At 46.6% G+C, this 12646-nt stretch overlaps 2 protein-coding genes across 4 annotated transcripts in view; both read left to right on the plus strand.

The window, feature by feature from the left end:
• The first annotated feature begins 728 nt into the window (after positions 1-728).
• On the plus strand, positions 729-10217 carry LOC308322057 (uncharacterized protein). Of its 2 annotated transcripts, XM_080773251.1 has the most exons (5): positions 729-1252; positions 2494-2546; positions 5771-5961; positions 6190-6376; positions 8505-10217. In XM_080773251.1, exons 2-5 carry the CDS (start codon positions 2501-2503, stop codon positions 8585-8587), a joined length of 507 nt encoding a protein of 168 aa, XP_080629377.1. In that variant the 5' UTR covers positions 729-1252; positions 2494-2500; the 3' UTR covers positions 8588-10217. The 2 variants fall into 2 exon arrangements, with proteins under 2 accessions (XP_080629377.1, XP_080629376.1); XM_080773250.1 differs by lacking the exon at positions 729-1252 and having other exon boundaries at positions 1757-2546.
• A 2236-nt stretch (positions 10218-12453) lies between these two features.
• The window catches only part of LOC308323009 (uncharacterized protein), a 12779-nt gene continuing 12586 nt past the window's right edge, over positions 12454-12646 (plus strand). For both annotated transcript variants that reach the window (XM_080774577.1, XM_080774578.1), the window contains exon 1: positions 12454-12646. This exon is cut by the window's right edge and continues 42 nt beyond it. In XM_080774577.1, coding sequence (XP_080630703.1) covers positions 12581-12646 — 66 coding nt within the window. In that variant the 5' untranslated portion in view covers positions 12454-12580.

Genomic DNA, 12646 nt, shown 5'->3' on the forward strand with positions numbered 1-12646 from the left:
TATATATATATAGATACAGTACTGTTACAGTGTACTACAGTACATTAGACTGAATACCAGGGTCATGTCCATCTAATCCCCTGCTCGCTTGATTTTGTCTCCATTATTATTCCACAAATTTTCAACACATTTTTTTCATGCAGTATTATTGTCTCCTTGGCGCTGCTCTCACTCTGCTAACCTGGGGAGAGCAACGGACTGACCTCATGCTTCCGGTTGGAGTAGCGCGTGGAAGGAACACATTCATCCAACCAGTTCCTTTCCCCTCCATCAGGCGCCCCGGCTGGCCAGGTGGAGGCAGTAGAGAGATCAGGATTACTGCATGTTTTTTGTGACCTACCCTAGGGGACACGGGGAGAACATGTGAGGGTACCTACCCTAGGGGACACGGGGAGAACATGTGAGGGTACCTACCCTAGGGGACACGGGGAGAACATGTGAGGGTAGCTACCCTAGGGGACACGGGGAGAACATGTGAGGGTACCTACCCTAGGGGACACGGGGAGAACATGTGAGGGTACCTACCCTAGGGGACACGGGGAGAACACGTGAGGGTACCTACCCTAGGGGACACGGGGAGAACACGTGAGGGTACCTACCCTAGGGGACACGGGGAGAACACGTGAGGGTACCTACCCTAGGGGACACGGGGAGAACACGTGAGGGTACCTACCCTAGGGGACACGGGGAGAACATGTGAGGGTACCTACCCTAGGGGACACGGGGAGAACACGTGAGGGTACCTACCCTAGGGGACACGGGGAGAACATGTGAGGGTACCTACCCTAGGGGACACGGGGAGAACACGTGAGGGTACCTACCCTAGGGGACACGGGGAGAACATGTGAGGGTACCTACCCTAGGGGACAAGGGGAGAACACGTGATTGTACCTACCCTAGGGGACACGGGGAGGACATGTGAGGGTACCTACCCTAGGAGGTCCAGGAGGAGGCCTCCGGGTTGAATCTCAAATCAGCCAAATTACTGAATGCTCCTTTAATAAAATCCATATCAATTTAATAAAATCTATTTGGTGATTCCTGACATGAAAAGGTTTAATGATGAAATGTATTATAATAATAATACTAATAATAAATTTTATTTCAAAGGCGCCTTTCAGGGCACTCAAGGTCGCCGTACAGGTTAAAAACAGTACAAAAACAGTTAGAAAGCAGAACAAAACACAGCCTGCAGCAGAGGACACAGAGGTCACACAGAGTCATAAGCCTGCCTAAACAGGTGGGTTTTGAGGTGAGTTTGAAATATGGTGATAGAGTCCATGTTTCTGATGTCGGGGGGGGGGGAGGAATTAAAAAACTTCAGTGCATTGTGCCTACACATGTTGCGACTGCAGGTCGCAACATGTGTAGGCACAATGCAAGGAATAAATGCATTCGCCATGTATCCGAAGGAAGTCTGATCCAATCACTTTTAGATTTCTCCAGTTTAATCCTGAGTTTAAGTTTTGTAGAGTTCAAGATCTGAATTTAGGCATGTTTAAGCCTCCAGGAAAATCCGTGTTGAGGTTCTTAATCCACTGTTTTTCATTAAAACGTCTTTGTCCTACTGTCCAGTTAGGATTGTGTTGAAGTCCAGCGCATTTTAGAGCTTCAATGCCGTGAGCCATGAAATGTTGCACCAGTCTTGTGGTTGTCTTTTTGGCATTGTTAATATTGTATCTGTGATGGGGAGCCAGTATTTGATGGGGAGCCAGTGGAGTGGATACGGTGTTTGATGGGGAGCCAGTGGAGTGGATACGGTGTTTGATGGGGAGCCAGTGGAGTGGATACGGTATTTGATGGGGAGCCAGTGGAGTGGATACGGTGTTTGATGGGGAGCCAGTGGAGTGGATACGGTATTTGATGGGTAGCCAGTGGAGTGGATACGGTGTTTGATGGGGAGCCAGTGGAGTGGATACGGTGTTTGATGGGGAGCCAGTGGAGTGGATACGGTGTTTGATGGGGAGCCAGTGGAGTGGATACGGTATTTGATGGGTAGCCAGTGGAGTGGATACGGTGTTTGATGGGGAGCCAGTGGAGTGGATACGGTGTTTGATGGGGAGCCAGTGGAGTGGATACGGTATTTGATGGGGAGCCAGTGGAGTGGATACGGTGTTTGATGGGGAGCCAGTGGAGTGGATACGGTGTTTGATGGGGAGCCAGTGGAGTGGATACGGTATTTGATGGGTAGCCAGTGGAGTTGGTGTAAAACAGGGGTGACGTGACTGATGACATGGGGTTCTGGTGACGATACGGGCTGCAGTGTTCTGGACCAGGGGTTCTGGTTCTGCTTCTGGACCAGTTGGAGTTTATGGAGAAGTTGACGAGAGACGATACTGTGGAGAACTTCCTGTTCTCTACGGTTCAGTGAACAGGAAGTGAGACGGTTGCTACATCCTGCCGCACCTTATGTCGCCATCGAACCGACTGAATAGAGACTCCTCTTGGTTCTGTAACAGTTTTATTATTATTTCATTGTTCTGTTTCTGACAGAACGAGGATGGAGCTGCTGCTGCTGCTGCTGCTGTTTGCTGCGGTCAGTCACGGTAAGACGACGCATTTTAAAACTGATTTTATCAATATTACGCAACTTGGTTTTGGTTCCTCACTGTTGTAGCGGCAGAAATATCAACACGATAATGGATATTTTAGTGGAGAAAGATTATAAGCTGTGTGTGCTTGTGCGTGTGCGCGCACGCGCGCGTGTGGGCGTGCATGTGTGCGTGCGTGCGTAATCCATCACAGAATCCGACCTGACTAAAGTAATTCATGCCTTCATCTTCTGCCTCCTACTACTAACTAACTCTCTCTACACCTGCCTCTCAAAGACATCTCTCCAATTAGTACAAAATGCCCGTCTCTTAACTGGTTCAACAAAGTATGATCACATGATCACACCCATCTTAGCTTCTCTGCACTGCCTGCCCGTTGAATTTAGAATTAATTTCAACATTTTACTCACCACGTTCAAAGCCAGCCTGTCTTGCGCCATCTTATATCTCAGACCTACTGCCCCCATACATACCAGCCCGAGGCAGCGGTGGCCGAACGGTTTGCGGAGCGCTCTTGATATCGGGAGGTCGCTAGTTCATCATATCCCCGGACCGGCACGTTAAAATTACCACCGTTGAAGTGCCCTTGAGCAAGGCATTGAACCTCTACCATGAAATGGTCTATGAGCAGGGCCTGGCTGTAAACAAGTTATTGAGCTTAGTCCAGTTACCCTGCAGGGTAAACATAGTACCTTTCCTTTCCTTAGTCCAGTTACCCTGCAGGGTAAACATGGTACCTTTCCTTTTATTACATCTAATAAAGCACTCTGAGCCCTTCCAAAGGGGCCCCTGAACTCTCCTTTAGGGCCCCCACCCTATATGGAATGCTCTGCCCCTGGAGATCAGGCTCGCTGAGTCGGTTCCACATTTTAAATCTCTACTTAAAACTCACCTTTATAGACCTTAACCTTTTAATTGATTGTGTTCTATTGATTGCTTGCTCTGCCTTAGCTTCCTGTTTCTACTGTTCTGTACGGAATTGATTGTCTGTATTATTATTAGTGTGGTTGCCCTAACAGGGCAACCAGACTATTGTTATTGTAAATGAGCGAAACTTTGCCGCACTACTCCTCCCACAGTTTCTGCCGCACACACTCGAGCCATATGTCAAATTGACCGGCTTCATCGGGAATCGTGTGCTTGTATTTTGCTAAGAGATCCGTTGTATAGTTTAATTGATATTAATTAATTAGTTCTCCATAGACTTATAATGGGGAAATCAAAGACTAAATGTAAGTATTTTTTTCCATTGGAGAGTGGAGACTGTAAGTGCCATATTTACAAGACTTGGGAGGGAGGTTCATAATAATTATGAAAATTAATTGAAAAGGAATTACATCAGTCATGGTGGTGCTATAACAGCCCACTTTACGTTTTTCCCTATAACTCTTGAACCGTAAGTCGTACAATCAAAATTTATTTTTCCATGGATTCCTTTGGTCATGATGCATTTCCACATATAGGCCACGCCCATTTTCGTCAGGAAAGAAATTCCTGCTAATTTGAATTTTCTCCAAAACACACTTTTGGCTTCTCCTCCTACAGATTTTGTAAATGTATTGGAGTCAAGTAAAGTACAAATACCTCAAAATTGTACTTAAGTACAGTATTTGAGTAAATGTACTTATTTACTTTCCACCACTGGGTTAACGGCAGGAGGATGAGTTAACAAAACGTCAACAAAGAGAGAAGTATATGACCAAGCTGTCCGTCTGATGACAAAAAAGATTACAAAAGGAGAGAGAAGTATATGACTAAGACACAGAAGTGGTCAATGTTATCCTCAACTTCATATTGACATCTGTTGTCCAGATCATATCTCGCTGCAGGGCTGAATCATTCAGGCCGCGGTAGTCAAGTCATACACCCAGCCAGGCCACCTTATCCCTTTACCCACACACGTGTACGTTTGGATTATAACAGAGCCATAGAGTATAGACAGAGTTGCGACATTGAGGGCGTAGAAAACAGCCCGGTCACGTGGTCATGTACTCGCGCGAGCCCTATCGACTACAATACATTCCGTAAACTTCTGTATTTCAAATCTCTGTTTTTATGCCAAATATTGCGATATCGATACGATATACGATATTACCGTTAAAATGTCATATTCTACATTTTAAGTGTTGCAACACTTACATACATACACGCACGCACACGTGTGAGGATTGAAAAACCATAAAACCTGGGTGATCTATTCTACTGTATGCTATCAAATTGTATGTTTATTCACGCAGCATAGTACTGTACAGTATATTGGTGTTTTAAGAAGTATGTTATACTTTAGCTATTGAAAAGTAGCAGATCTACAAGCTCATAACGAGGCACCGAGTGCCATGCTACGAGCTTGTAGGTCTGCTATTTTTGAAAAATCGTGAAAATGTGTTGCAAATCTTTGAATATATATTCTGTCAGAGCGATCGTTTTTAACTCAATCTTTGCTTCATGGGGGGTCCCTGGAACAACATATTTTCAGATGGGGGTCGGCGGCCAATTACATATATTTTTGGGGTCCTTGACATGAAAAACTTTAAGAATGACTGACATAGAAACATAGGGTTTTCAGAAAACTGACATTTGCAGAAATGTCTTCAGGTCTAAATGGGACCGGACCACATCTCCATGATATGATCTACTGCACCACGGATATGTCAACATGAAGTTGAAATAGTTCTCTCTTTTTGTATCTTTTTGTCATCAGTTTCCTCCTTTAAGTGAAAGAAAAGTAGTGTCAAAATATCTTTTGTATATTATTTGTATAGTACCGTTTTACCGTTTGTCGAAAAACATGATTTTTGGAAGATAAATATCCTCCGAAGTAGTTATGCATGATCACAGGGGTGACGTGACATTGTAATTGGCTGGCAATATTAGTGGGAGGGGCCTATGTAAGACTGTGGCAACCACACTTTGCAATTTTTAAAAATTGCGACCTTTCTAGTTATTATTATTATTGTTGTTGTTTGCTTTGCATTGTTTTTAAATTGTCCTGCTTTGTGTGCTGTTTACTTTTGCTGTTTCCTTTTGTAAAGCACTTTGTAACGTTGTTTTGAAAGGTGAATAAAGCTTTATTATTATTATTATTATTATTATTATTATATGAAGTAAACACAGGCTCCATTAATTAAATTGCTAAGATGGAGATCAGTTCCCTGTGGAGTCCTGGCGTTATGAACAGGTGTGATTGTTATTAACAGGTGTGATGTGTTTCCATCCAGGTGACAGTGAGGTCAGGTGTGATGCCCGTCAGGTGCAGAGCTCACAGAGGTCACAGAGGTCGCAGTGCTCAGTCGGTCTGGGACGAACCGCCTTCATCCAGCTGATGTCTAACGCCTCTGGTCTGAATGTCAAGTGCAGGAAGAACCATTCCGGCGATCCATCGCAGGTTTTCACCGTCAAGAAAGACAAGGTACCATAACCATAAGAACCCATTCCACTTGATCCATCCCATGTCTTCACCATAAGAACCCATTCCACTTGATCCATCCCATGTCTTCACCATAAGAACCCATTCCACTTGATCCATCCCATGTCTTCACCATAAGAACCCATTCCACTTGATCCATCCAATGTCTTCCACCATGGATAATGTCCTTGTTGCTAGGTAACCATCATTGTGTTAATGCTACGTTGCTAGGTAACCATGTTTGGGGACAGGATGTGGTTCTTTGTGCTCAACGGGACGTTCCATCTCCGCCAGGCGGAACTCAGCGACGCTGGAGAATACATCCTGGAGGCGTATTCCGACGACGGACTGCTGCACACAAGGACACGCCTCCAGCTGTCTGTCACAGGCAAGACACGCCTCCAGCTGTCTGTCACAGGTAAGACACGCCTCCAGCTGTCTGTCACAGAGCACGGTAAGACACGCCTCCAGCTGTCTGTCACAGAGCACGGTAAGACACGCCTCCAGCTGTCTGTCACAGAGCACGGTAAGACACGCCTCCAGCTGTCTGTCACAGGTAAGACACGCCTCCAGCTGTCTGTCACAGAGCACGGTAAGACACGCCTCCAGCTGTCTGTCACAGGTAAGACACGCCTCCAGCTGTCTGTCACAGAGCACGGTAAGACACGCCTCCAGCTGTCTGTCACAGGTAAGACACGCCTCCAGCTGTCTGTCACAGAGCACGGTAAGACACGCCTCCAGCTGTCTGTCACAGGTAAGACACGCCTCCAGCTGTCTGTCACAGAGCACGGTAAGACACGCCTCCAGCTGTCTGTCACAGGTAAGACACGCCTCCAGCTGTCTGTCACAGAGCACGGTAAGACACGCCTCCAGCTGTCTGTCACAGGTAAGACACGCCTCCAGCTGTCTGTCACAGAGCACGGTAAGACACGCCTCCAGCTGTCTGTCACAGGTAAGACACGCCTCCAGCTGTCTGTCACAGAGCACGGTAAGACACGCCTCCAGCTGTCTGTCACAGAGCACGGTAAGACACGCCTCCAGCTGTCTGTCACAGGTAAGACACGCCTCCAGCTGTCTGTCACAGGTAAGACACGCCTCCAGCTGTCTGTCACAGGTAAGACACGCCTCCAGCTGTCTGTCACAGAGCACAGTAAGACACGCCTCCAGCTGTCTGTCACAGAGCACGGTAAGACACGCCTCCAGCTGTCTGTCACAGAGCACGGTAAGACACGCCTCCAGCTGTCTGTCACAGAGCACGGTAAGACACGCCTCCAGCTGTCTGTCACAGGTAAGACACGCCTCCAGCTGTCTGTCACAGGTAAGACACGCCTCCAGCTGTCTGTCACAGGTAAGACACGCCTCCAGCTGTCTGTCACAGAGCACAGTAAGACACGCCTCCAGCTGTCTGTCACAGAGCACGGTAAGACACGCCTCCAGCTGTCTGTCACAGAGCACGGTAAGACACGCCTCCAGCTGTCTGTCACAGAGCACGGTAAGACACGCCTCCAGCTGTCTGTCACAGGTAAGACACGCCTCCAGCTGTCTGTCACAGGTAAGACACGCCTCCAGCTGTCTGTCACAGAGCACAGTAAGACACGCCTCCAGCTGTCTGTCACAGAGCACAGTAAGACACGCCTCCAGCTGTCTGTCACAGAGCACGGTAAGACACGCCTCCAGCTGTCTGTCACAGAGCACGGTAAGACACGCCTCCAGCTGTCTGTCACAGGTAAGACACGCCTCCAGCTGTCTGTCACAGAGCACGGTAAGACACGCCTCCAGCTGTCTGTCACAGAGCACGGTAAGACACGCCTCCAGCTGTCTGTCACAGAGCACGGTAAGACACGCCTCCAGCTGTCTGTCACAGAGCACGGTAAGACACGCCTCCAGCTGTCTGTCACAGTAAGACACGCCTCCAGCTGTCTGTCACAGAGCACAGGTAAGACACGCCTCCAGCTGTCTGTCACAGAGCACAGGTAAGACACGCCTCCAGCTGTCTGTCACAGTAAGACACGCCTCCAGCTGTCTGTCACAGGTAAGACACGCCTCCAGCTGTCTGTCACAGAGCACAGTAAGACACGCCTCCAGCTGTCTGTCACAGAGCACGGTAACGTTCCGTTCAGACCTGGCGTCACTATGCTTTCCACGTCGGACCAGGGCTGGACTGGCCAATAGGACCGTTAGGACGTACCGAGCATATATGATATATTTTATATATTTGTTTGTTATATGTTGGTTTCAGATAACAGTCTTTCCTCTCCTGTTGGTAACATCAATATGTTTTTATGTTTCAGATAACAGCCTTTCCTCTCCTGTTGGTAACATCAATATGTTTTTATGTTTCAGATAACGGAGCCTTTCCTCTCCTGTTGGTAACATCAATATGTTTTTATGTTTCAGATAACAGCCTTTCCTCTCCTGTTGGTAACATCAATATGTTTTTATGTTTCAGATAACGGAGCCTTTCCTCTCCCTCTCCTGTTTGTGTGTTTCAGATAACAGAGCCTTTCCTCTCCTGTTGGTAACATCAATATGTTTGTGTGTTTCAGATAACGGAGCCTTTCCTCTCCCCCTCCTGTCGGTGACCTCAGTATCGTCAGGTCTTGTCCTCATCGTACTGTATTTACTGTAAGAAGAGGACACGTCCTGGTAAGATGTGTTCGTTTTGACAGCAGAATCATGTGATGTAGTTTCCGTCATACAGTCTTTAGAACACACTTCCCTTTAGTTGTAGTCATATTTTAGTCTTTAGAACACACTTCCATTTAGTTGTAGTCATATTTTAATCTTATCATATTATAGATAATTAGCTAGTACATTTTCCTGAAATGTATTTTGTCAGTAAATGTTTTTAAATGTGCAATTGTTATTATTTTTTTCCTGTAATTATTTTTATCCCACGATTTTGTAACCCATTTTTCACCAATTATCTAATGTGATCCTGCATGGGCTCTACACACCCTCCACCAACCTAGTCCCCATATATGGGGGACAAGGGGAGACCAACCTAGTCCCCATATATGGGGGACAAGGGGAGACCAACCTAGTCCCCATATATGGGGGACAAGGGGAGAGCAACCTAGTCCCCATATATGGGGGACAAGGGGAGACCAACCTAGTCCCCATATATGGGGGACAAGGGGAGACCAACCTAGTCCCCATATATGGGGGACAAGGGGAGACCAACCTAGTCCCCATATATGGGGGACAAGGGGAGACCAACCTAGTCCCCATATATGGGGGACAAGGGGAGAGCAACGGACTTTAAATCATGCTTCCTTCATGTCCAAGTTGCTCCTTTACACCTGACAGGGGGGAGTTTCCCTGGTTGGACGTAGCGCGTGGAAGGAACACATTATTCCAACCAGTTCTCCTCCATCAGGCGCCCCGGCTGGCCAGGGGGAGGCAGTTTAGAGACCAGTTCCTTTTCTCGCAATTGTTTTTACTTATGAGTTTTGTTTGTGTGAAAAGGTCACCACTATTCTGAAATGTATTCTTCTAATTGTCATTTCTTCCAAGAGTAATCAAGTGTGTATTATGATTGCATTAAACAACGTTAAACTCACTTTGCCATTCACTTTATGCATGCGCATACACTCTATTAGTACATTTCAACAAACATTGAACTAAAAACAAACATTAAACCTGTATGTAAGAGCCATGACTTGGTTTATGATGTTTTGGTCTATGAAATGAGTGGGCTGTCACTGGTGATTAACGTGGATGACGGGCATAGGGGCGGACCTGATTCACCTGATCCATTCAATAACTCGCATGTTCACCTGCCTCACACACACTGAGAGAGAGGGGGTGTGTGGGAAGCCGCACTTTTGTTGACCGCTTTATACCGCTTATTTTGCTTTATTTATTTTACTTTATTTACGTTGGATCGCTGTGACTACTTTACTTTATGTTTGAGCACCGTTTCAGTTATGCACCTGCCTTTAATAAAACACCTTTAACGCATTGTTTGGACCCACAGCGAGATCCTTTTGTTTGCGGAGCGCGTCTGACAACTTGGCCCATCCCATCGCCTCTCAGCGACTTATTTATACATCCATCTCCCATAGTCGCTCAACACTGTACGTATATAGGCCCTCAAAATGTGTGCTTTAAAGTTGAGAGAATATTTGCGTAAACATGTTACAGTAATTCACTTTCATCCCATTTTTAAATGTGTACATTTAACGTTGCCTATGTATGCACTGTACATGTGAGCTTTGTCATCAGATTGTGCTTTTGTAATAAAAAATAAACTAACATTTTATGATTTTACCTCATTTTGTTTTGAATCAACGTGCTTGCATTAATCAGTTATATGATTTAGATAGAAGTGTGAGGTTGCCCTCTACTGTCTGTTCAGGGTACTTCATCTCTGCTCATAGGAACCCACTCTGTTGTAGAATTATTAATTATACTCACAGTTACAAATTAATTAATTGATTCATTCTACATTCTCTAATTGTGTGTAGACTTCTTAATGTAGATGTTTAACAATTATTTTAACAATAATCTAACTCTCGAGCAGAGGCGCAACACTGACCGAACGCTAGGGGGGGATATAGAGCGGCGCCGCCGAAAAATCCGTCCCCCCCGTCCCCCCCACTACCCTAGGGGAGGGGGGGATGGGGGGGTCTAACCACCAAAACGTGGGGTTATGGTTAGGGTCGGACTACAGAGAGGTTGTTCCAGTGACTCAATGCACATACAAATGCAATGCCAATATGCTATATTAACATTAGAACGTTTTAAAGACAGATTAATTATTGACGACAATGCAACCTGTGGGTCCAACGTCACTGAAAACTTTCATAATGGCAATTAAATTTACTCACGAGTGCTGATGTGAAATGGAGGATGTAAGAACACACTTTTGTTGTATTAGAGCAGGGTAAATATGAAGTTTTGCGCCAAGGTCTTGTTTATATTCCTCTTTACATAGGCTGTATGTTATTGTCGCAATTTGGTCCGTCTGAGATCTGAGTGAGGGGGCCTTCCTGAGTGAGGGGGTTTCTGACGGCGTCGCTTACTCGCTTCCCCTCTGTCAGAGGTGGAAGCTACGCGCAGCCGTCGGGAACCCCCCCAAACCGACTGTCCCCCCCCCCTCCAGAAAAGAGGTCTTTCTGCTACAGAAACTGTCAGACGAAGACCAAAAACACTAGCGGGGTTCCTATGTTGCGTTATATTTTTCGAAAGAAGCAACAGCTGTACCTATAGTCTCGTACCAGGCCCAAACTCATCTGGGGGGGACCAATGTGACGCTGGCAGGGGACGCGTCCCCCGCGTCCCCTAGGCTATTGCGCCCCTGACTCGAGAGCGTACTATATAACCAAATGGAGATGGACCCGTATGGGTTTCATTTTACACTCTCAAGAGTTAAAGATCTATACAAGGGTCCTTTTGGTTACACCAGCTTAGCTTGGGGACCACCTAGAACCCCCTAAGACACGCCTCCAGCTGTCTGTCACAGAGCACGGTAAGACACGCCTCCAGCTGTCTGTCACAGTAAGACACGCCTCCAGCTGTCTGTCACAGAGCACAGGTAAGACACGCCTCCAGCTGTCTGTCACAGAGCACAGGTAAGACACGCCTCCAGCTGTCTGTCACAGTAAGACACGCCTCCAGCTGTCTGTCACAGGTAAGACACGCCTCCAGCTGTCTGTCACAGAGCACAGTAAGACACGCCTCCAGCTGTCTGTCACAGAGCACGGTAACGTTCCGTTCAGACCTGGCGTCACTATGCTTTCCACGTCGGACCAGGGCTGGACTGGCCAATAGGACCGTTAGGACGTACCGAGCATATATGATATATTTTATATATTTGTTTGTTATATGTTGGTTTCAGATAACAGTCTTTCCTCTCCTGTTGGTAACATGGAAGCTACGCGCAGCCGTCGCAGCCGTCGGGAACCCCCCCAAACCGACTGTCCCCCCCCCCTCCAGAAAAGAGGTCTTTCTGCTACAGAAACTGTCAGACGAAGACCAAAAACACTAGCGGGGTTCCTATGTTGCGTTATATTTTTCGAAAGAAGCAACAGCTGTACCTATAGTCTCGTACCAGGCCCAAACTCATCTGGGGGGGACCAATGTGACGCTGGCAGGGGACGCGTCCCCCGCGTCCCCTAGGCTATTGCGCCCCTGACTCGAGAGCGTACTATATAACCAAATGGAGATGGACCCGTATGGGTTTCATTTTACACTCTCAAGAGTTAAAGATCTATACAAGGGTCCTTTTGGTTACACCAGCTTAGCTGGGGGACCACCTAGAACCCCCTCAAGGACCCCTGGTGGTCCCCGGACCACCTGGAACCTCCTCAAGGACCCCTGGTTCGGTTGAGAATTGAGATCCACTGGATTTATACTTTACTGCTTAATAAAGTTTTCAATCATTTACACGTACTAGTACGCTAAGTTAACTACACTTCCCAAGATGCATTGCGGTCCCTGAAAGCGGAAACCAAACCAACCACAACATCCGGGTTCAGAGTTGAATGAGGAACAGTAACAACATGTGTTCTACACAAAGTGTGTGTGCGTGGTTTTTACAGTACGGCGTGATTTAAATATTTTTATAACGGTTTTTATAGGATTTAATTAATCCATTTTATTTCAAGTCAATTAATCCATGATGTCTGTGAAGAACAAGTTAATGTTTTTGATCCACAAACATCTGAAAGACAGCGGTTTACAC

This window comes from Protomyctophum bolini (genome assembly GCF_963924005.1).
Source record: "Protomyctophum bolini genome assembly, chromosome: 10".
Lineage (NCBI taxonomy): Eukaryota > Metazoa > Chordata > Actinopteri > Myctophiformes > Myctophidae > Protomyctophum > Protomyctophum bolini.

What these genes read in the sequence shown, in the direction of transcription:
- LOC308322057 (XM_080773251.1), top strand. Translation starts at nt 2,501, where the DNA reads ATGGAGCTGCTGCTGCTGCTGCTGCTGTTTGCTGCGGTCAGTCACG. An exon ending in GTTTGCTGCGGTCAGTCACG is followed by an intron (nt 2,547 to 5,770) that starts GTAAGACGACGC and finishes GTTTCCATCCAG; the next exon opens with GTGACAGTGAGGTCAGGTGT. An exon ending in TCACCGTCAAGAAAGACAAG is followed by an intron (nt 5,962 to 6,189) that starts GTACCATAACCA and finishes CTACGTTGCTAG; the next exon opens with GTAACCATGTTTGGGGACAG.